Source organism: Mytilus galloprovincialis, chromosome 3 (genome assembly GCF_965363235.1).
Source record: "Mytilus galloprovincialis chromosome 3, xbMytGall1.hap1.1, whole genome shotgun sequence".
Lineage (NCBI taxonomy): Eukaryota > Metazoa > Mollusca > Bivalvia > Mytilida > Mytilidae > Mytilus > Mytilus galloprovincialis.
In genome coordinates this window covers 76,183,359-76,209,613 of record NC_134840.1, presented here as the reverse complement: position 1 = coordinate 76,209,613, position 26,255 = coordinate 76,183,359, and the positions used below count along the sequence as shown (strand labels likewise).

The following is a 26,255-nucleotide window of genomic DNA, read 5'->3' as shown; positions in this document are numbered from 1 at the left end:
TCAGTTCTCCTCAAAGACATTTTGGTTTTTGATGACACAGTACAACACTGTCGCATTTCGAAATGTGAGACCAAAGCCTGCAAAACTTGTGGAATTTTAATTACAGATGCTGAATTCACTAGCAATTTGACCAAGAAGTCATATTTTACCAGAAGTTACGATGATCTGAATTGTAAATCGATAAATGTCGTCTACGGATTAGAGTGCAACTTTTGCGGATTGGTATACGTCGGTGAAACGAAAGGAAGGCTTAACAAACGAATGTGCGGTCATAGATCAGACATTAACATCAATGCTAACGATATTCTATACCAGCATTTCAATCAGCCAGATCATTCCATCGTTTCCATGACAGTTCGCATTATCGAAAAGATATACCATAGCTCTAACAATCCTAATCTTTTAACAACTCTCCGTAGACAAAAAGAGGACTACTGGATTAGACAATTGGGAACTGCGACACCTTATGGTTGCAATGACAAAATTGATGGTATAGGTATTCTATCTAGTCCTTCGTGTAACTCGGTGAATGTGATGAATATTTTCAACTCGACTCTTCGACGTAGACGCAGTCATGGTCATCGTCATTATACATCACCTTCTCTGCATGATGTATCTATTAATGACTTGCTGCCATTTATACAAAAGCCGTTAGGTATTCATCACATTCGCCCGAAACTTTATTCATTACCCCTTTCAAAACTTCATTCTCTGTTCAATTTATGTTTGGAATCCACTGTTACAAACCCTCATTCAAACCTATACAAAATTACAGCTATAATTTCGGATATTGCAAGTCACAGACTTTTCAAGCCAGTACGCATTGGCAAAGATGAAAAGGAGAAAAGATCTTTCCTTAATCTTTCCTTTGCCAACAAAGGTATCGATGGCGTCAACTTAGGCATTATCCTTCATCATAAATTAGTTCAATCGAAAATACCTCCTTATTTCAAAGACCAGTCTGTACCAATCATTTCTTATACCTATACCAAACCTATTGCAACTAAAATTTTCAATTACAAACACGTTTTGCAGGATCTCGATATTGACGACATCAAGTCTAAACCTCCCGATTGCACTTGTGCTAGTTCCCAATTCACATACAATCCCGCTGGCCACGTTATTACCGGTGACCTCAACATTGTTAATAACACTTCTCTACGAAATGTGTTATCGAAAGGTCCGAAATATCGTGAGCCTAAATCCATCAATTGGAAATTCAACTTTAAAATGTTGATGGATTCAGTTGAGGATTATGCCAGGCAATGGGCTAAGCGCGAGAAGGAAGACGTAGACACTCTTTCCGAATGGATTAAGGCAGTGAGGTCGTTGATACAAATCAGAATTAAGAAACTGAATGGGTCTATCAATGCCCATGCTACGTCAATCTTTAAAGACCCAAATGTTGAAAAACGACTATCCTACCTCCATGACAAATATGTTGTTGTCCCCGCAGATAAAGCCCCAAACAACATCGTTTTTGTATACAAAACCCATTACATTAACTGCTTGATAAACGAATTAGGTATTGACAATTCACTTGGAAACTCAACATATACCCTCACGACACTTACCAAAGAGGAAATCCTGGATAATCATAGGTCTGTTCTGTGTTCCTTTGGAATTTCAACAAAAGATGAAGAACTGGATCTGCCATCACTGTATTGGATACCTAAACTACATAAGTGTCCTTACAAACAACGGTATATTGCTGGGTCTTCCAAGTGCTCCACGAAACCTCTTTCTAAATTATTAACATCTATTTTATCAGTAATCAAAGACGGGCTTCAAAGTTATTGCTTATTCTAGAGGGGGCGTGAATCAGATGTGGATACTTAAAAATTCCAAAAATCTTTTAGAGTACATACAATCTAACTCTCTTTCATCTTGTAACAGTATTAAAACATTTGACTTTTCTACTCTGTACACTAGTATTCTACATTCCAAACTAAAAGACAAATTGAAAGGGTTGGTATTGCTTTGCTTCGTAAAAAAGAATGGCCAACGTAGATACAAGTATCTTGTCTTAGGGAGGGATAAATCCTACTTTGTAAAGGATCACTCTGATTCGAACAAAAAATTCTCTGAAACTGATATTATCAAGATGCTTGATTTCTTGATTGACAACATATTTGTTACGTTCGGAGGACGTGTTTTTCAACAGACTGTCGGCATTCCAATGGGAACAAACTGTGCCCCTCTACTTGCCGACTTGTTTCTTTATTATTATGAGGCTGACTTCATGCAGGAACTTCTTAGGAAGAAAGATAAGAAGTTAGCACTATCCTTTAACTCTACTTTTCGCTATATAGATGATGTTCTTTCACTAAATAATTCAAAATTTGGTGACTATGTGGAACGCATCTTTCCAATCGAGCTAGAGATAAAGGATACTACAGATACAGTTAAGTCGGCCTCATATCTTGACTAACATCTAGAAATTGACAATGAGGGTCGGTTGAAAACAAAACTTTACGACAAAAGAGATGATTTCAGCTTTCCAATTGTGAACTTTCCATTTCTAAGTAGCAACATTCCAGCAGCACCTGCATACGGGGTATATATCTCCCAATTGATACGATATTCCCGTGCCTGCATTTCCTATCATGATTTTCTTGATAGAGGGTTGCTGCTCACAAGGAAGCTATTTAACCAAGAGTTCCAAATGGCGAAGTTGAAATCATCCCTTCGTAAATTTTACGGACGCCATCACGAGTTGGTTGACCGTTATGGAATAACCGTATCACAAATGATATCGGATATGTTCCTTACGTCGTAACTACAATCCCCTTCCCTTTCCTGAATGTGACCTACCGAATTAGACTGTTTACCGGATTGTTATCACATAAGCAACACGACGGGTGTCGCATGTGGAGCAGGATCTGCTTACCCTTCCGGAGCACCTGAGATCACCCCTAGTTTTTTGGTGGGGTTCGTGTTGTTTATTCTTTAGTTTTCTATGTTGTGTCGTGTGTGCTGTTGTTTGCTTGTCTTTTTCATTTTTAGCCATGGCGTTGTCAGTTTGTTTTGGATTTATGAGTTTGACTGTCCCTTTGGTATCTTTCGTCCCTCTTTTGAGGATGGGGAAAGGGGTGGTGTGGTTGTTGTCCAACATATACAGTGAATCGTATTTTCGATCATAAACCCCACATTGTTGTAGTATTGTTTAAAAGACTTGTATTGCCAGTGGCGTAGCCAGGGTTGAAATGATGTGGGTGCGAAATTGTTTCATGATCATCTATTTTGAACCCATTGGAAATATAAATTATAACTGAAATCCATTTGCATTTGTTCGGAAGCTGTTATTTTTCTCCAGATATTTTGTATCTTCGATAAATAAAATAAGTGTAATGCTGGGACATAGGTACTCTTTTCTTGAAAATAAAATTAAAATATTTGTAACTAGATGGAGAAGGTATTTATTAGCAAAGAAATGATGACACTCCATTATACAAATACAGTTTTTATCACGTTGTCTTTCGCATCACAGGAAACGTTATCAGGATATACCGGTTTAATTGTCAACTTGCTCAATTTCAGACTAAACATGCGGACTTGTTATAACCACCCTCTATGCTTGTCGCAGCCGACGACAAACTACGACGTAGACTTTTCACGAAAAAGTAGAGAAAACTTTTTTTGCGATTTATCCATCTTGCTTAAATACACTAAATGATCCTATGGGAAATACCACGCATACTGCTTTGTAAATGATTGGACGATATTTTCAATTCCTCACCCTTTTAACATTCGGATATCACCGTTTGTATCTGCTGTGAACATATGCAATCATATATTTATTAAAAAAAATTGTTTGCCAAAATGATGTGGATGCTTGAGCATCTGAGCATACATGCAAGCTACGCCACTAATTGCAAGGTATTGTATATAAAGTGAACACGGTCTTTATCTTGTCTTAAGTTCCTCACATTGTAGGACAAATTTGCTCTCATTACGCATTTCTCCAGCAACTGAAAAGATGTTGAAAAGTGACAATAATAAATGTTTCATTTTTACTACATCTTGAGTCTCCAAAACGAATGAGCACAGCTCACTGATACATGTATCCGAATAGCATTACATTCGAAAATTGTTTTTTTTCTTCTACATTCATTTCTAGATGCTTTTTATTTTGGGAACATTCAGCTATATTCGATAAAGGCATTGCTATATTTCATTAATAAACGTGGTGAGGCTAAATGTTTCTTAAAAGATTGACAGTATGGGACACATAAGATTAGCAAAATTTAATTGCTTGAAAGGACAACTGGCTAAGACTTATTGTAGAAATAAAACATAAAACTTTTTGTCTAATGATTCTACATGATAAAAATGAAGATCTGGCATGATTCCCTTTCCGACAAAGTATCAAGCTAACTAATAGCACTTGCAGAAAGATATATCCACTAAATTATAAACCACGTTATCCCAGACTGAAAAATAAATGGGTTTTGGATTTAGTATACTAGTATTAGCTTTAAGACGAAATAAGCAGTGTTAGAAAAACATGTTAATTTTGATTAAAAAGGTAACTTCTTCACTATATCTTTTTGTCAATAAATTTGTTTTTGCTGCACTGAACACTGTTTTGTTTGTTTGTTTGTTTCAACTATATAGTATCTTGTCAGAAAAAAAGGGAACTGCCAAAGAGAGGTTAGGAAATAATTCACATTTTTGCTTGTTTTTTTACATGTCTGCATGTGATTTCACAAGGTACACTAAGGGACAAAAGTTTTGACTACGAAAACAAAACGATAGCAGAGTAATTCACAAGAAGCAAAACCTGACAGAATTATATACGTTGGATAAATATTTCTTTTTTGTCAATTTTTTTTAGCCGATAATGAAAAATGAATATCTTGGTCATTTCTTATGCCTACTATTGGTTTAATCAATGCATCTTTCTGTCCTATATTGTCGTGACTATTCAATCATTAAAAGAAAAATTTTGATACTAGTATAGGAAAATAAATAACATCAATATGCATAAATGCAAATGGCAATTTCTGAGACAGAATATCAGTTTTTTAAAGTATGTCAAAGTGACGTTAATAACTCGAAAAGAGTAATTCTAAATTCAAAGAGACAATGACATAGTCCAGTCTTCATGTCGTTAAGCGGCAACATATCATTCTGTAGCAAGGATATATTTCCAATTGCAGATACTATATATATAGCCGGTGGTGACCGTGTTACCATCAATATTAGGTGAACACTACATTATAGAGATTTTGAAAATACCAATCACACTTTGTTGACGTTGTTATGTCCCTTATTTTCAGTTGAAACATAATTTATTAACATTCTATTTTAAAAATAAACATTGAATAACAAGAGATTTCTAACGACCAAAGTATTAGATACAAACGATTGTATAACACAGTGCTACTAAACACGTGTTGATGGAGGCTCTTATTGGCTTTTTATGTAACAATTGCCTGATTGATATAACTATTTATCAGTAAGCCATTCCAAATAAGATAAATAGATTAACACGGTAAGTCATGCACCTATGTAACAGTTGCATACATACCTGGGAAGTTATTTTAGCTTTGATGATCTTTTTAAAGGTTATCCACAGACTGCATATGCCAAATGTGGCAGACGAACCTCATCATACAGGATGGAATGCATGTTCCAATTATTCTTATTTTTGGCTTAAAAATTATCATATGTTCGGAGATACTTCACCATGAAGATGAGTATCTGGAGAGATGACTTAAAATGCATTAGAAAGTCCATGTACAGAGAGAGAAGAAAACTTTGCTGAATATTTATTACATGATATGCCAAAAGAGAATAAAATAGAAGATTTTGTTGATTATGTTTATGGTACAGTGCTATGTTCCCATCATCCGTATGGGCTGAAACTCTATTTTCCGCAAGACGTAACAGTACTGGAGCAGAAGCATTCCACAGGAATTATTATGAACTGTAATTATGCATTTCATCCTTCAATGTTTGTCGTTTTAGACATTAACGGGAAGTTACAAGCTACTACATACATTAAATTTGGAAATATCTATGTAACAGCATTAAGAAGAATTAAACATTTGCCGAATAAAGGAGGAGGGAAGTCATTTTTCTTCTAATTAGCGCAATCGTATGTTTTATTGTTGGTGCAAATGATACCATGTAATTTGAAAACAGGTGGCGCAAAAGTAGCATTGGAGAACAAAAGTTGTGGCGCAAAAGGACGCATTTTTGGAGCAAACGGATCTGTCCCGACCAATTTAACATATTGTGCATGGCTATATACAAAACATAGCCCGAGGATCTTCAACTTGGCATTTGCTCCTAAGATAGGGGGCATTTTCTATGTAGTTATTTAGGGATATAGGTATGAGTCGCTATTATACATGTTATAAATACGTAACTATTTCAAGCTTGATAATATATGAAAAAGTACGAAATTAATAAGAAATTAATGATACGGTTGCTGACTGAATCATTAAATAAAGCTAATCAAATATCTATGTTTCTAACAAACGCAATTATATCCATAGTCGTATGAAATGAATCTGCAAATATTTGTTCTTTACCTGAAACAGCGTGCACGTGATTATGATCATGATGATAGTGTGATGAACTTGCAAACTTACCTGGTTCTTGCTTATTTTATAATCCAATTGTAAAGTCCAACAGAAAGAAATATCATTCATTCCCTTCATTTATTTACACATTGTTTTACTTTCACTTTCGATTTGTTTACATTTTACTGGGTGAGTAGTAATTGTTTTGGGGTCAGGAATTGACCTACAAATCCGGTATTCCCACGATCATGATCAGTTGTTACAAAGTATATAACCGTCACAATAGTGCTTTGTTATATCATATATGCTTAGGTGTTGTAAAACGTTTTAGTGATAAAGTCGTTTTTTGGAACAGTCTATTGTATGGACGAATCTACAATTTACTATATATACCAAGGTTTTCACAGTTTATTTGTTCTGGGTTTGGAATTCAAGCTGAGCAGTTGGATTGTTATCAAGAGACAGAAGAAAGGTGAGATTAATCTATAGTTCTGAATAAGAATTATAAGCAGTGGTCCTGAATAAGGAGCCAGGTGATTAATTAAGTATCTAGCTGCTGAAGAAGCAGTGGCTTCAGAAAGAAGCATTGGCGGTATACAAGGTAAAGCATTTCCAGACGGGGAAGCATTGAATAAGAGCAAAGAGTGACTCAGACCAAACAGTCCAACACACGCACTGGCCCAAATAAAATAGATATAAAGCAGTGGTTACAAGTAAAGCACTGGCTCAGTATATTTATAATTTGTTGCTTTTAGAAAGCACTGGCTAAGCAAAAGTATATCAAGATATTAAATTCAGCATTATAAACCGGGATGTCATTATAATTATCATCCTTGACATTTATCGTCAGCTGATACCCGAAGCCCACTTAATTTTGACGCCCAGCATCAATGTAAAGAGAATCCGAATATTCAGTTGATAAAATAACGCTACCAATTCTTGAGCCTTGACTGTATCCAGAGAAACGACTCTGGTACGAAACCCAGAGTAAAGCAGTTGCGTAACCCCGGTACGTGACATAGTTTTTGGTGGCAGCGGTGGGATACAGCAAGGCTCTCTATATATTTTAAATAAAATATTAAAAATGGACAAGTATAATGCGTTAGGGCAGCAAATAAGTTTGTTAGAAGAAGAATTAAGCGATAGAATGCAGACTTTAATGAGCCAGGGACCAAGTGTAAATTTACATTCTACCCCAAAAATCCCAGTAAAAGATTTAAGTGACTCTGGTATAATTCAAACGCGTCACGGCGATTTCATGCAAAATACGCAGCGTGCCAGTGTCGGTACAGGTCGGAATGTTCCAACACCCGAAGTGCCGCGTTTATATGGGCCATTTACCACTAAGACGGACGACAAAGGAGCGCGGCCAAATTTAAAAGAACAGACAACGCAGAAGACAGACACCACAAAGAAAGAAGTAGGAACCGAAGCAATGCCGATGCCAGATGTATCACCGATACTGAGGGAGGAATTACGCCAAAACAAGCAAGTCCGCAACACTAGTTCCGCTGACAAACCTAGCCAGGGGAAGACACGGCGCGAAATTAAGCTTGCCAACTATGATGGAACGAGTGAATGGAGCGATTTTAAGTCACATTTTGATGACTGTGCGGTGATCAACAACTGGGATGACCAAGAGAAGGGTCTGTACCTTGCAACAGCTTTAAGAGGACAAGCACAGGGAGTGTTTAGTGATCTACCTACTGAGAAAAGAATGGATTATACTACCTTAATAAAGGCATTGCAAGAAAGATTTTCGCCTTCAAACCAGACTGAGTTGTACCGAGTACAATTAAAAGAAAGAAGACAAAAAGCAAGTGAAAGTTTGCCGAAGCTTGGTCAGGCCATAAGAAGATTGGTAAACAGACTTATCCCAACGCACCAAGCGAGGTTAAAGAAACTTTAGCAAGGGAACAATTTTTAGATTCTCTTGTGGATTCAGAGATGAGAATAAGGATAAAACAATCTAGGCCGGAAAACCTCAATCAAACAATATGTCTTGCCGTAGAATTAGAAGCTTTTTACAAGGCTGAAAGAAAATATGACACTGGCAGAGGTCATATGCGCGCCACATGCACAGAACCAAATGAGTCTTACGATAAAATGGCAAAAATGATGGAAGACTTTTCAACAAAAATTGAATCACTACAAAAGGACCTTAATAATTTTAAAAGCGATATGACAAGGAAAGACTCTGATACCCATATGCCTTGATGGAAAGACAAGATACAGTGCTACAATTGTGGAAGATTTGGACATTTTAGAAATTAATGTAGAGCTCCTAAGAAGCCTTACAATGGAAACAATGGTAGGGGAAACGGAGCAGTGCGGCCTTTACACTACAACAATCGGCACAGGCGGATGGAAAGAAGAAAAATTAACGTGGGAGCATATCCTTCAAACATGGAAGCTGGTGTGTACATTGACGTCGCCGTTAATAACCAGCCTACCAAGTTTTTAATAGACACTGGTGCCACGGTAACTTTAGTTTCGCACGCTTTGTTTTACAGAATACATAAAAAGGAACGACCGGAACTTGAACCAATAACCCAAGTCATTATTTCGGCAAATGGAACAGAGCTAAGCATAGCTGGTAAGGGAATGTTCTGTATAGAGATTGGACAAGTTTATAGTTGAAGCTTTGGTTGCTGATATATCTATTGACGGGATACTGGGTTTAGATTTTATGAAAAAGAATAATTGCAAAATAGATTTACAACAGGAAACCCTTCAATGCAAAAGTAACACATATCCTATGGCGTTTTCTGGCAAAATAGGCTGTTACAGAATTTCAGCCGCAGATGATATCAGTATACCACCAGGAACAGAAGCTTTTTCACGTGGTAGGATTAATGACTATGATACGTTAACCAGTAAACTGCAGATAGGCATTATTGAGCCATGCGAGAAGTTTGTAAAGAGGGACAACGTACGCTTTACTGGCAAAAACCCTGGTTGAAGCACGAGAACATGTGCCAATAAGATTGCTAAATGTTTCAAATAATGTTACAACAATACGAGCCGGAACCATTGTTGGAGAAATAAGCCCAGTAGAAGATGTCATCACCATGACTGGAAACACCAGTAAAGAACACAAAAATCCAAAAGTGGACAACGAATTGCAGAAGCTGGTCAATGAAGCAAGTTCCCATTTGACTGAGAAGCAGAGACATCAAGTTACTAACTGTTTGCAGCAATACAAGTCGTTTTTTGCGCTGTCTGATAACGATCTCGGATGTACTAGTATTGTACGCCATCGCATCAACACCGGAACAAATTATCCTGTCAAACAACCACCTCGGCGGACACCGGTAGCCATGCGCGACGAAATTGACAAACATATTGACAATATGCTAGAACGAGACGTGATCGAGCCGTCTGAAGGGCCATGGTCATCAGGGATCGTACTTGTAAAAAAAGAAGGACGGGTCGACTCGCTTCTGTGTCGATTATCGTCGACTCAATGACCTTACGGTAAAAGACGCGTATCCGTTACCTCGAATAGACGATTCATTGGAGCAGCTAGCTGGCAACAAGTGGTTCTCAACTTTAAACCTTTGCTCAGGTTATTGGCAGGTAGAGGTAGAAGAGAGTGACCGCCCTAAAACTGCGTTCGCGACACGGCGTGGACTTTTCCAATTTCGTAAAATGCCGTTTGGGCTCGCCTGTGCTCCGGCAACATTTGAGCGGTTAATGGAAAGAGTTATGGCTGGACTACAGTGGAACATTTGCTTGGTGTATTTGGATGACATTATTGTAGTCGGCAGAAATTTGAAGAGATGTTAACTAATTTGCGACAGGTTTTTGATAGATTGATTGACGCCGGGTTAAAGTTAAAACCCAAAAAGTATTCGTTGTTCGCAAAATCAGTGTCCTTCCTTGGACATGTAATAAGTGAGGATGGTGTGGCAACGGATCCACAAAAGGTGGAGGTTATTAAACAATGGTCAGAACCGAAATATGTAAGCGAGTTGCGCTCTTTTCTCGGCCTGTGCGGATATTATAGGAGATACGTGGACAGAGGAGTGTCAAGATGCGTTTCAGACATTGAAATCCAAGCTCCTCGAGGCGCCAATACTGTCACATCCAGATTTTTGAGACCTTTTATACTCGATGCGGACGCAAGTCAGTCTGCAATTGGAGCAGTCCTGTCCCAGGAAATAGACGGAAAAGAAACGGTTATTGCTTATGGTAGCCGTACACTTTCGAAGACCGAGCGTAAATATTGCGTAACTCGAAAAGAGTATATATATACTCGCCGTAGTTCATTTTGTTAAGCATTTTCGGCATTTTCTGTATGGAAGAATGTTTGTTGTTAGAACTGACCATAGCTCTCTGCAGTGGTTAATGAATTTTAAGAACGCAGAAGGACAGCTGGCGAGATGGCTGGAAGTCCTTAGTTCGTATAACATGAAAATTAAGCACCGACCTGGAAATCAACACAGAAATGCTGATGCACTTAGCAGAATGCCATGTAAACAATGTGGCTTCGAACAAGACTGGGAGAAGAAACTAGTACGTGTTAATGTTGTAACACGAGCACCATCTATAGAGGGGAACGAAGCAGTTATCTGTATAAATGATGGGAGTGATGAAAATAAGACGCTGTTGGTGCTACAACAAGAAGACGAAAACATATCCTTGATAAAGACTTGGGTATTAAATGGCAAGAAACCGCTTTTCAAAGAAATTGGGGAATGTAATTATGCAGTTAAGAGTTTATGGTCGCAATACGAAACATTGAAAGTTGATAACGGTTTGTTGTGCAAAGAGCAAAGCACGGGAAGTTAACTACGCGTCATCATACCCATGAAAGAAAGGCGCGTCGTTTTACAGCAATGAAATGACAATAAGACATCGGGACATCTTGGGATAAGAAAAACATTAGGAAGATTAAAAGACAGGTTTTATTGGCCTGGAATGCGTCGGGATGTGGTGGCCTACATAACAGGATGTGAGACCTGTGTAAGAAGGAAAGGCCCACAAAAACGAAAGAGAGCGCCAATGCAGATTCAAAGGTCAGGCTTTCCCATGGAAAGGATAGCCGTCGACATTTTGGGCGAGTTGCCAAAAACCGCCAACGACAATAAATACATACTGGTGAACATAGAAGCATCGACAGTTGCAAATATCATAGTAACAGAAATTATTTGCAGATTCGGGATACCTACACTGATTCATTCAGATCAAGGAAGTCAGTTTGAGAGTGAGCTTTTCTCTGAAATGTGTAACCTCCTACAAATCAGCAAAACCCGTACAACCCCATATCACCCACAATCCGATGGTATGGTTGAGAGGTCCAACAGTACTCTAGTAAAAATGCTAAGTGCGTACGTGGACGAATATCACACAAACTGGGATCAGCTTCTACCTTATGTGATGATGGCTTACAGAACAGCTGTACACGAAACAACCGGCAGCACTCCGAACCGTATGATGATGGGAAGAGAAGTAGCTACTCCTGTAGATATTATGTACGAACTCCCAAGGGAAGTGAAGTCTATTCCAGCTAACAATTGGGTATGGGAGTCACAGGAAAGAATGGAAGACGCCCACCAGTTTGTACAGAATCATGTTAACAGAGAAATGCTTTGACAGAAGCAATATCATGACAAACATTTAAGTTGGAATAAATTTAATAAAAATGATAAAGTGTTTGTTTTCTTTCCTGTACGTAAGCTTGGCCAATCCCCTAAGTTTACTAGTTATTGGCGGGGTCCCTTTAAAGTGTTAAAACAATACTCAGATGTAACCTACCTACTAGTTAATTGTGGCAGAAAGGGCCGACCACAAGTGATTCATGTTGATCGCATGAGACGATGCAAGGATCAACGGTTGTTAGGTGAACCATTATTAGGTGAGCGTTTACAAGGGCTCGAGCCGTCAAATCAGGTATCCGAAATGAACGATCAAGCCCAAGTTGTTGACGAAAGTGCCCCAATTGAATTTGATTTTCAGAATAGATATGAGACCATTGAACAAGACGAACACATTAATTTACCAAGATTAAGACGGGAAAAGAAGCCTCCCGCTTGGTTAAATGATTATGTTCAAGATTAAAGTAAAAGAAAATATAAATAAAAATGATGAATGAATGAAACGTGTATAGAAAGTATAACTGTACATAACACTTCATTTTGTATATACATGTATATATTTACAATGAGTTCTCTTATATTACAGATGGCTAACACAAAGAAGACACCACGGGAAAGATGGAGGTGCCCTGTTTGCCAAATACGGTTCCAAACAGAGAAGGAATTGGAGGGTCATGTTATAGGATGTGCAAAGAAAAGGTCTTCAGAAGAAGAGTACTTATGTGATTGGTGTCCGTATGCAACAAGCAGGAAGAGTGATTTTATGAGGCACCCGAGGAGGAGACATGCAGCATCCTTGTCAGCCATTGATGATACCGATAGTGAATGAGAGAAACAAAATCCAGGCACCCTATCGGATGTCCTTGGAGAACCTACAAAATCCACGAAAAGCACAACAGGTACATCAGTGATGGTTACAGGATCACTAATCAAAAGCAGAGTAGTCAGGAAGAGCACGTCTCCTCTACCGGTGGCTAATTCTTCAAAGAAGAGACTACTAGATACCCTAAAGAGTTCGTTAGGGCCACAGCCAATAGCCAAGAGATTTGCATTACCCAGGTTGCCAACCACAACTGCAACTGTAGTGGTACCACCTGTGTCAAGCTCGTTTCTAATACCGAGAATGATGGATACTGATTCAGATGACAGTTCCGTGTCAAACCCATCACCACTGTTGTTCTCGTCCTCGCCTATGGACATAGGAACTGTAACGACAACTACGACTGGAACCATCCCAACCCATGTACCAGCACAGGTTGTCAGGCCACTGGCTACCTCTGGGTTAATGCTGGTTGAAAGAAGAGTGGTGAGAAGATACAAGGAAAATGGAAAAGATGTAGAGGAAACTGAAATATGGAAAAAATGAAGTAATATTTGATGGAATAAGCATACAAATACCATAGCCAGGAAGGCCTGACTGAATTATTCAGTGATCAGTCCGACGGGATACGTATCCTGATTGCTCTATCGTGTGATTTATTTACAAGTGAGTGTTCGCGAAGAACAGACAATACAGATATTTAGTTACTTGTTAAAGGAAAAAGATTTCCAAGAATTATGAAAACTTTTGTGTTTTATTGTTTATATATAATGCCTTGTTTCTTTATATATCTAATAATGATGTCCGTCGGATGGGGACGTTAAATCCGAGGTCCCGTGTTCAGGGAGTACCACGCTTTGTGTACGTTAAAGATCCCTCGCAACAAGCTCTTTGAGTGGTCCATAAGTGGCCGGTTGTTAGGCAAAATTATTTCATACCATGTTTTGGCTTTGTGATGTTTTCGGTGGTTTTCAAATGTACTATTTGGCTTGTTGGTTTCATGGTCAAAATAACTTCTTCAAAAATCTGTCAGCATGCATATTTGAAATACAGATGGAAAATGATTTAAGGGTTCTTAGGATAAAGTTAACTTCTAAAGTTGATGCCCATGTTAAGTAATAGTAAACAGTTGAGTGGGAATCTTGTCATGTCGGGTATATTATACATCTACGAGTTGTTCTAGTGGTTAGTTACTGAATAAGTAACAGTTGTTTTAGTGATAAGTTACTGAAGAAGTAACAGTTGTTTAATGATATTTAGAATTGTGGTTTTTGAATGAAATGACTCGAGGCAAAACCCGGATAGTTTGGGACTGAAAGATGTCCACTTGATGTAGATGTGCTCAATTGATTTTGGTAAATGCAGGGACGCATTTCTTGGAGGCGTGGGTAATGTGATTAATTTGCAAATTTACCTGGTTCTTGCTTATTTTATAATCCAATTGTAAAGTCCAACAGAAAGAAATATCATTCATTCCCTTCATTTATTTACACATTGTTTTACTTTCACTTTCGATTTGTTTACATTTTACTGGGTGAGTAGTAATTGTTTTGGGGTCAGGAATTGACCTACAAAACCGGAATTTCCACGATCATGATCAGTTGTTACAAAGTATATAACCGTCACAATAGTGCTTTGTTATATCATATATGCTTAGGTGTTGTAAAACATTTTAGTGATAAAGTCGTTTTTGGAATAGTCTATTGTATGGACGAGTCTACAATTTACTATATATACCAAGGTTTTCACAGTTTAGTTTGTTCTGGGTTTGGAATTCAAGCTGAGCAGTTGGATTGTTATCAAGAGACAGAAGAAAGGTGAGATTAATCTATAGTTCTGAATAAGAATTATAAGCAGTGGTCCTGAATAAGGAGCCAGGTGATTAATTAAGTATCTAGCTGCTGAAGAAGCAGTGGCTTCAGAAAGAAGCATTGGCGGTATACAAGGTAAAGCATTTCCAGACGGGGAAGCATTGAATAAGAGCAAAGAGTGACTCAGACCAAACAGTCCAACACACGCACTGGCCCAAATAAAATAGATATAAAGCAGTGGTTACAAGTAAAGCACTGGCTCAGTATATTAATAATTCGTTGCTTTTAGAAAGCACTGGCTAAGCAAAATTATATCAAGATATTAAATAAAGCATTATAAACCGGGATGTCATTATAATTATCATCCTTGGCATTAATCGTCTGATACCCGAAGCCCACTTAATTTTGACGCCCAGCATCAATATAAAGAGAATCCGAATATTCAGTTGATAAAATAACGCTACCAATTCTTGAGCCTTGACTGTATCCAGAGAAACGACTCTGGTACGAAACCCAGAGTAACGCAGTTGCGTACCCCCGGTACGTGACAATATATATGTTTGTATTTTCAAAAACAAATGTATAACACGTTATGTATTTATTTTGTATTCAAAATACTTAATATTGAATTTTGAAGACCGTAACTTGACCTATATTGGTGTACTTTTATAAAATGTAACTTGGATGGAGAATTGTCTAATTGGCACTCATACATATACCAATTCTTCCTATATCTAATTGATAGATGAAAAGAAATTTGGCACCGGGCAGCTTGTAATCCTAGCTACCCAAAATGGAACTGGCCGCCTAGGGTTTGATCAACTTTTCACTGATCTAATCCCACTTTTCAAAGCAAGCAAGCAGCATTTCTCTTCTTCTCTTAGCGCGTAAAGAATTAATTTAGAAAAAGAGCAACACATGGTCCAGAATCGTTTCATTCTGACTATAAAGAACAATGATATGTAATTATTTCCTTCATTTTGTTTTTGTTTTTGGACAGTATCCATGATACTTGGACAAATATTCGACTATATTAAAACTGAAATTATGTTGGTCAAGTGCAATTATTCTACAAACTGTACCGCAAATTATCTATCAATAATCGCCAAGACTTCAAAAGTTCGTACTTATTTTTACTAAATTAGCAATTAGATACTAAAATTCAAAGTTATTTGTGTTTTAGAAGACGAGATAAGTTTTGTTGTTGTATTCCAACATTCTGCTGTTTTTATTTCTTTTCTCATACTATTTCTGGCGTCTTTATACAAAATCCGCACTAATTATATGTTTTGGCTGGAAATGAAGGTTGATTTTTATGAGTCGAAATTGGACTTTTACTAGATTTCAATAACAGCAAATACTCTTAGACCAACCCTATGTTTTTATACTGCACTCGTTCTATTTGAGCAGTCAAAATGCGTTGACCGTATATTTCTATGTCATATACAGTCACTGACCTGCTATCACTTTTCCTCATGAATATTTAATCAGAAATATCCGAAATTATAATTAATTATTCATACGACCTATTTAACCTGTTCTTGTTTCCAATGTATACAACGACTCAAATTTATTTCTTTTGCAATTTTTAAAAAATAACATATTTCACTTGTTAATATTTTTGGTTTGCAAACTATATATATAGCTATACATTATTATGTTTATGGTTATTGCGGATATTTTAATTCGACAGAGCCTCGCATTTCCCCGTTTCTAAGCCTCATCCTTATATCGTTGATATGTCAAGTCAATGCGCTATTATTGTCTATCTCTCCTCCTTTTGTCCTTTTGTTATTTGTTTTGTGACCAGCACTGATTTGATGAGTCGTGCCTTTCCAACGCGTAATTTTAACAGTTTGTTGTTGTATTAATATCCTAGTTTTATATTTTATATAACGTCTCACTGACAAACAACACAACCTTTGTTCAGTTTTATTTTAAAATTACATAATAGGTGTGCATGCCATTTCATTACAAAGCAAGACATATGACAATCAAATTGAAAAAAAAAAGACTTGGAAAAATATGAGACTGCAGCAAAAATGATCTAATCATGATAATTAAATACCTTGAGTATGCACAACGTTTTAATATGAAAATAAGATGTGGTTACGTTTACTGGGTTGTTATGTGGTGCCTTGAATCCTTCTTAACAGACGGGTGTAAATATATACCATAACGAAACAGAAAAGGCATGAAAAGATATATAATAGCATACAAACTGAAAGTAATAACAAAAACAACGAAACTCTTTTTGAAAGGACAGGGAACATAGATATAAGATGATGTGGTTTGAGTGCCAATAAGACAACTCTCCATCCAAGTCACAATTTGGAAAAAATAAACCATTATAGATCAAAGTACGGTCTTCAACAGGGAGTGTTAGCTCACAACGAACAGCAAGCCATAAATGTCCCAAAAATTACCAGTGTTAAACAATTTAACGGGGAAACCAATGGTCTGTTCTATATATAAAAAAGGGAGAAACGAGGAACACTTATGCTGACATGAATTATCATTGATATTGTTATATTTATAAATTAACTGTTTACAAAATTTTGAATTTTTTGAAATACTAAGGCTTTTCTACCTCAGGCATAGATTACCTTAGCTGTATTTGGCAACACTTTTAGGATTTTTTGGATCTCAATGCTCTTCAACTTCGTACTTTATTTGGCTTTTTCTTTTTCTTTTTTTTTTTTTTCTTTTTTTTTAACTTTTTTGGATTTGAGCGTCACTGATGAGTCTTTTGTAGACGAAACGCGCGTCTGGCGTATATATAAAATTTAGTATCTATGATGAGTTTATTATGAACCACATCAACAAACGACAACCACTGAACATCCGGTACCTGACTTAGAACAATTGCAAACAAATACCGCTGGTTTAAGCGTTTTAATAGGCGCAAACATTCACCCTGACATGAAACAAAAGTGTGACATCACAACATAGAAAGACACTATAAAATATCAATTGAAATGGCTTATCTCAATCAAAACACATATTGGCAACAACAAGTGAACATAGTAGATCTGTACCTAATGTCCTTTTGTTGTTGGGGATATATACCACCCGGCCATGTCCAATCTGTGTAGTATTCCTATTTGTATCCATCTGATGAGTTAGGCCTTTTTCAACTGATTTTTTATAGTTCGTTCTTATTTTGTACTGTTACACCATTGCCCCAGGTTAGGGGAGGGTTAGGATCCCGCTAGCATGTTTAACACCGCCACATTGATTCGATTTGGTTACATTTTACAAGAACTACGGTCATAGGAAAGAAGGGCGAAAGATACTACAGGGACAGTCCAATTCATAAATCGAAAAAAAAACTGACAAAACCATGGCTAAAAAAGCAAAAGAAAAACAGACAAATAATAGTACATAAGAGACAACAGAAAACTAAAGACTAAGCAACAGGAACCCCACCAAAAACTTGGGGTGATCTCAGGTGCTCTGGAAGGGTAAGCAGATCCTGATACGGACTGTTGAACATGACATTTTTGTCTCTGCAGTTAAAACTCACTATATTAATGGGGTAAAGCAATTGTTATTCTTTCAATATATACTGTACAAAAGCAACATTATCCTCATGGCTAACATACCATAAATACCTTTTATTAATAAACTGTATTGTTCTTTTTATTATGCGGGAACAACACAATCAATTCGATATACACCAATGCTAAATCTTGCATGGGTGGACGGATTAACAAATAGAGAAAACCGATATATCAGGAAAAGACCCATTAATCTTCTTACTCTTTCGAAACACCTGAATTCATTCCCGTTTTATGTGGGATTCGTCTTGCTCGATCTTATTTGTTTCTTTGTGATTTTTTGTTATTGTTGTTTTTCTTTCTCTATTTTTGTAATTATTTTTCATATGATTTTTTTTTTCTTTTTTTTCTGTTTTCTGAATTCTTACATATGATATCGGTTTCCCCTTGAGTACATTCTTTCTATATTTGATATGATTGATTGTAAACACGCTCTTCCTAGCCTCAAACAAATTCAAACCTCAAATATTGTTGCGTATACGACTAAGATAAAAATCAAATTGTTTGACTTGAAATTTATTTTACAATGAACTGTACTACTTTTTTTTCTATTTTGCAAGCTTTGTGTCTATTGCATTATGAGTAAGATCTCATCATATCAGCAGACGTTGAGGAGTTCAAAGTTCAAGTCACTTCATTAGAATGGAGACTCTTCAAAGTACCAATTCCAAGTCTGATTTTATTTCACTCTTTTCATCTTGTATGCCATTGATTTACCCTTTGAATGTATAGTCTGCAAAATATGTTATGAATCTTTTACACAAAGCTTACAAAAGATATAAATGAATTTCAAACTGAAAATTAGAAAAAAAGCAAACAAAAAGATAGAAACAAAACAAAATAAATAAAGCAAAACTAAACAAAATGAAAACCCTTATATTTAAATAAATTGTTTAGCTTTAAGATATCAATTTCGAACGGTTTTATTTCTATCTTCTTTGCAATTTATTTTCTTTGTTTTTTGTGATTGGATTTTTTTATGGATACGACCAATCGTTTAGTCACGTGATTTGATATCGAAAAAGCATTCATTGGTAATGACCGATTTCAGCAAAAAGTCGACGGCTAAATTGTATCGCATACAATTAGAATAAAACCATTGCAGTTTGTAAAGGTTCGAACACCAATTCTTTAAACTAATATGTAAATTAAATTACAAAAACATTGTAGCCCGTTAGTTTCCTCGTTTGAAAATTGTTTTACATTTGCTATTTCGGGGCTTTTTAAAACTGACTATGCGATATGGACTTTGTTTATTGTTGATGGCTGTACGGTGACCTATAGCTGTGTCATTTTGTCTCTTGTGGAGCAATTGGCAATCATACCACATCTTCTTTTTTTTTATATTGTATTGTTTATTTACGTACTACAGTCATACTATCACCCGATATTTGACGAACTATTTTATAACTTCTCCATTCACCATCTTCCATATTACTTTGTTCAGATTCTTGAACCTCGTTGTCGTTTTTAACCTCTAATACAACCTATTAAAACACATAATAACGCGGCAAAATTACAATTGTGTTTATAAGGTAATTATTTTGTCATTACAATACCAAAAATTACAGAAGAAAAATTAAAAACGAAAGGAAGGAAAATCATCTGTATTGAACGAGCCCAGCGTAGGTTTCAAAGTTGATTGTGTCTGTTCATTGTAATTGTGGATGTCAAAATGGCCATACTATGCGGTATGGAGTTTAAACATTGTTGAAGGTTGTACGATGGCCTATGTCAATTTGTTTCTGGGTAATTTGGTCTCATTGTGGAGAGTTGCCTTATTAGCAATCATACCAGATCTTTCAATTTTCATACCTAACCAATTTTATCGTCAATCAACGTCGGAAAGAATAAGTTCAAAACATTTAGTTGATAAATAGTAATGAATTTTTACACATGGGTCACCACCTTTTTCAAAATAACTTTAAAATAAAAACACGTCAATTTTCCAACTAAAAAGTTTGTTATCGAAAGGCAAGAGAAACAATTATTTCCATTTCACCGTCAAAATTTCTAGTTATGGTATACGCAAAGGAAAAGGTTTAGTCATTGAAACTAATGAAATCAGTAACTATTGTGATTTTCTTAACTCGAAAACAAAACTAGATAATTCTAAAGAATGCCAGCAAAAAAGACAGAAAATTGGTGCAGATATTAATTCATAAAAGTTAAACCAAGCACGTTTCCATAGTACACGGAAGTCCACCATCATTTTCTATGTTCATTAGACCGTGAAATTTGAGTCAAAACTATAATTTGGCATTAAAATTAGAAAGATCAAATCATAGGCAACACGTGTACAAAGTTTCAAGTTGATTGAACTTTAAAATGATCATAAACTACATTGACCAAAAACTTGACCTGGCAGACGGACGAAAGGACGAACGAACAGACGAACGCACTGACCGAAAATCATTATTCTCTAAGTGGGACATAAAAAAAAAAATACATTATAATTCATCTAATCATCAGTGCTAATGGAATTGAACACATTCAACGTTATTTTCTAATTCTTTGGGGTTTCTATAGCAAATCTTTTTTAATTTTTTAATTTGTCATATCTACATTCACCCATGGGTGAGGAGGGTCGGGAAATAAAATAAAATTCACAACAAATATGCCAAAAGACTAAAACTGAATGATTGCTGTTTCTGTATGTACCTTGATATCGGAGCCGTCCAGGTTTTTATCAGCGAACTCCTTTCCTACTTCAATAACATGTGTCTTTTCTCCTTCTAAGGAAGAATTGGAGTGGGTAACAGTCCAAACATTTCCTTTGACGTCAAATTTGCTTGTAGTGGAGGCGTTTCTATAACTGTCTTTTGCCTCTGTCAATCCTTTAAACATAAAAAAAAATGCTATCTAAAGGGATGGGTTTGTGGTAGATATTAGTTTTGTGAGATAACAGTTTAAATTAGAAATAAGCTTTTGAAATTGAGACATTGGTTGTTGAAATTTTGGGAAATAAGGCTTTTTCCAGTAGATGACGTTAGAAAATCTACAAATAGCTAAAAATAAAATTTTAGAGTTATATTTATTTTCTCTTGACTAACATAAAATGTGTGCAAACATTCATTATCTTTGTTGACATGTCATCACTTATAAGCATTTTGCATGTTTCTATCAAAGACTGGTTGTTAAATCATAAACATTGAAAACTGTATCGGTGATTCCTCCTCCAACGCCACCTCACCCTGTTTCTCCTCCAAGAAGACTATCCACTGCCCAGTACTTCCTGATTGCAAGATTTTACTGCACCCATTAAGCATGATTTTATCTGAACCCACAGTTTCTGGAAACAACGGACCAGTTAATTATAACAACAACCTGGGCGGATAATCAGGTGTTACATGTATATTCAGCGGTACATGTATCTGTTGTACAATTTAAAAAAATACTTCCATCATTGACCATGGTTTAACAAACTCTAAATGTTTAGTACTTTTAAAAATTAAACGGGACAATAGACTTATTTTATATGTCCCAAATCCTAAAATTAAAATAAATGAATAAACACCAACCCCCTTAAAAATCCCAAGAAAAAGAAAAAAAAAGAAAAAAGAAAAAATCAACCAATGTGGTGATGTCAACGAGGGAAATGTTTACTATACCGTGTTACCTGCTAAAAAATAACATTTTATCTACCGATTGAAATAGATTTAATTCATTCAAAGACGTGTGATTTAAGTTTGAACACCTGTATAAATGTCATAGACTAAGACTATAACAGTATATGGTCAGTACTAAACGACCACACTATCACAAAGAAAGTACTAAGTCTTTAAAGAATACACGTGTAAGCTAGACTATCAGTATGACTTCGCCCGTAATAGAACCTTCCATAACATTTTTAACTACCTGATTTTACTTAGGCGCCCTCTAAACGGTATTTTTTTCATGAGATAAAAATGGTAATAAATAATAATAAAATTATAATTATTATGTTAATATATAAAAGAAAGGCCTACCCATGAGATCCATGAATTCATCGTATCTCTCCCATCCATCTTTGCTTCCATCGTGAAACCACGTTCCATTAAAGTTAGCCATATTTGATTTCTCAAGTTTTTAGAATTTTATTGATTTAATATTATACATGTACACTCACAATGCCGTTTTAAATACAATATCGACCCTATTTTTGAACCTGGATTTATAATTGAACATTTTATACAATGTATCTTTAAAGGGCTTGTTTCTATATACATAATGATTTGATATTGTATAGGAAACGTAGCTCATAATTGACTAATGAATGTGTCCAGAATCCGAAAGGCCATTTTCACAATAACTAAAGTTTATTGACTTAATGACTAGTCTTACATATCCTTAAATATGCATGTTTATAAATATTGTCTCTTGAATTAAGTTATTTGCATTCATTTTATATGTTTGACATATAGTCTTAAATATCAATACTCAGTATATTAACCTTATTATGGAAAATGACTACCTACATGCATAATTTCTCAAACAAAAACAAAAAACGATTCACGAAATATCTTTTTATACGCCATGGGTTTTGCACATTGTTTGAAGGCCTTATGAAGACATATACTTGTTCATATATACGTGCTAATGTGTCTTTGGTGGACGAGTAACATAGCAAACGCTCAAGTCTGTTAACTATACTATTGCGCGATACATATTAATTAAAAAAAAAATATATACGAATGGAGCATTGAGACGAGGAATGTACCGAAGAGATTGACCACAGAGCAGAAAACACCAAAATTTGTAAGACAAATACAAAAAGTCATGTCTAAACGTTAGATATCCGTCAGCATTAAGTAAACGCACGAGTCAGTGGACTTTGGAGGATATTTGTCTTGTAATACACCTTATCGCTATTCCCGGCTGACCCGAGAATCTGTCCCGCTTGAACTATTAACACCATACAACAATCAATTTTTCATTGTGGCGTCAGATATTTTGTATTATGACGTCAAAATTTACGGGAACCTTGTGTGATGTCAAGTAATGGCGGCCAAATAGCGATAAGGTGTAACACTGTATTGGCATTCATACCAAATCTTTTATTTTTTAAAGCTATTTATATCTTATTTGATATACCTGTGCATATTTTATATATGTGCATGTGTTTTATAGCACAAATTTACCATTCAGTTACATACGCAAACTTCTTTATTTCCTTTTTTACGGGGAAAGGAGAGGGGTCAAATTTGAAGGATCATATGCTGTCCACGAACAAGTCTATGTTACTGTTATATCTTAATAAACATACGTGTCTCTCTGTAGGTGGCATGTTGCATCCAAAATCTGTTCCTTTTGAAGTCACACTTTTCGTGACCTTCTTATTTGCCTATTTTGCGTCCCCTGTCGGACCATGAAATATTTGATTAAAAGATTGATGTTTACTTTATTTAAGAATTGAATGCTTCTTTTTGTAAATTTATTGGGGTGTAAAAGCGTTGACCGAAGTACATTTTGTATGAAACGCGGAAGCGCTTCATTCTAAAAATGTGCGCACGTCAACGCTTTTACAACCCTATAAAGTTACAAAAAGAAGCATTCAATACTTATAATTACATTTTTTAGCTATGATCATGAAAACACGAATTTTATATATTTTTTATTTAACTCACCTGTGCACGTTATTGTTGGACCACGTGTTAACATGAATAATTTAATTCTTTATCTTAATTTGCTCATGTAATTTACTAAAGACAAAAAAGTTCACTGCAGTGACTTCAATTCCGGTGACGCACGTGACCATATTAGGCATGTTCAGCAGAATTCGTTTGTGAAGTTTTGTTTAATGCAGTAACGATCGGAATCAGACATGTTAACTTCTAAGTCAAGTACAGAAGCTAATAAACTCGACAGTCAGTCAAACGGAGGAATTTATAGTGGTCGGATGCGGCCATTTCGCCTTTTCGCGTTTTCTCCTTTCACTTTCACGCGAAATCGAGAAATCGAGAAATCGGGAAATCGAGAAATCGAGAAAGCGAAATCGAGAAATCGAGAAATCAAGAAAGCAAAAACGCGAAATCGAGAAATCGAGAAATCGGGAAATCGAGAAATCGGGAAAGCGAAAACGCGAAATCGAGAAATCTATTTCATTTCCCTTTTTCGCTTTCGCGTTTTTGCTTTCTTGATTTCTCAATTTCGCGTTTTCGCTTTCTCGATTTCCCGATTTCCCGATTTCCCGATTTCCTGATTTCTCAATTTCTCGATTTCCCTTTCTCGATTTCTCGATTTCTCGATTTCGCGATTTCGCGTTTGCAAAGTGAAAGGAGAAAACGCGAAAACGCGAAAATGCGAAATGGCTGCATCCGGCCACCATAGGAATTAGAGAAAGTTCGGATAACCGACAACTTTCAGCTTGCTTCGGAAGTTGCATAGATGTATCACTAAATATAATTGGATCTTATTATGGTCACATGATAACTTTAAAATATGATAAAAACTTTAAATGACAATTTACAACTATCATTGCATGGTCATTAAAACCTTTAAATCGAATCCCAAGATACTCACATACAAACTCGTAATTAATGTAGATTCACTCGATAATCATGTCAAACAATGTTCTAATTGCAAAATATCAATTATCGATTTTCTCATCTGTGAAGTTGTTATGTATTTAAAGCTAAAATATATAGACTGCAACTAGCTTACACTCTCTAGGCAAATTGACAGAAATGTCAACTACTCTAGATCTTTCTAGGAAATATTTTTTCTTGTCTATGCATTTTTTTATTTAACGAACCAGTCTAAGAGATGTCAACAAGAACACAAGTAGTGTACACCAGTATCGCTCATTAAGGCTGAGTATTTACCCGAGTAAATATGCGAATGAATGTAAATATCCTGGTCAATAATGCACTATTTTAAAGGCGTATGTGATATTTACAGATGATACATGATAAGGCTTAATTAAATTAGGAATTCTTATTTTTGTAAATGTATAGCTGTTTTATTTTATTGATATCCAAAGCATATTTTGAATAAAAAGTGCGTTGTTTTTAAATTGCACTAGAGATAAACGCTTTAATAATGTTCCGAGCTTGTAATGAAATACATCCGGTTGAGCGAAAATGGAATTTATGATGCGATAAAGAGTTAAAATAAAAGCAAGTTGTAAAATCCCATTTATCAGATTACACATATGAAGGATAATTCTCTGCAAAACATAGATTATTTTTTTGACTGAAAGGGCAGATTTTAAATTCCTGGGGACAAAACAAAAACACAAAATGATTATGAAAATCATACTGCATTCAAACTGTTTGATCGGGTTGTTATCTCTAGGACACATTCTCCATTTCCATTCTCAATTTCATGTTCGCAGTTATACATGTATATATAATGAATAATAAGCTAGAAGAAAATATGTTGTTCAGAAAACGTGCCTTCCTAGAACGATCGCATGGTCTACTTTCCTTCCTAGAACGATCGCATGGTCTACTTTCCTTCCTAGAACGATCGCATGGTCTACTTTCCTTCCTAGAGCGATCGCATGGTCTACTTTCCATTTTTTTTTAATATTTAGCAAGAAAAATGATTTTCAAGTAATCGTACTTATTATCTTAATTGAAACTGTTGAAACGTAACAAGCTTCCGTAACGCGGTTTATGTAGATTCCATGATTAGAAATGTTTTAATATGATATGCAACTATTGCAACACCAATCGTTAGGATCAAAGACTACCTGCTTGACACAATTAAATTAATAATTGATTTAATTCGATTTTCCGGTTGATTTAGTATTCTTACTTAATTTTCTTAATGATGCTATTTACCCTTTCCGAGTAATAACCTCAGCACTCGAAATTAACAAATATTCGAAAAAATCGTAGTACACGTACATGTATAAGTAGTCATCCTTGAAATACCCGAAGTTACACAACCAAAGTGACGCGTGTTACGGTATAGTACCTAAATAATTCATTTTCTTACATAATTAT

The 26,255-nt window shown here is 35.8% G+C and overlaps 1 protein-coding gene across 1 annotated transcript; it reads right to left on the bottom strand.

Annotated features, from left to right (window-relative positions):
* Positions 1-18,824: 18,824 nt before the first annotated feature.
* On the bottom strand, positions 18,825-22,447 carry LOC143068971 (uncharacterized). Its single transcript, XM_076243387.1, has 4 exons — positions 22,293-22,447; positions 20,986-21,161; positions 19,692-19,811; positions 18,825-19,057 (listed from the first exon to the last, which is right to left on the bottom strand). The coding sequence occupies exons 1-4, from the start codon at positions 22,372-22,374 to the stop codon at positions 19,004-19,006; spliced, it is 432 nt and encodes a 143-aa protein (XP_076099502.1). The 5' UTR covers positions 22,375-22,447; the 3' UTR covers positions 18,825-19,003.
* Between the last annotated feature and the right edge of the window lie 3,808 nt (positions 22,448-26,255).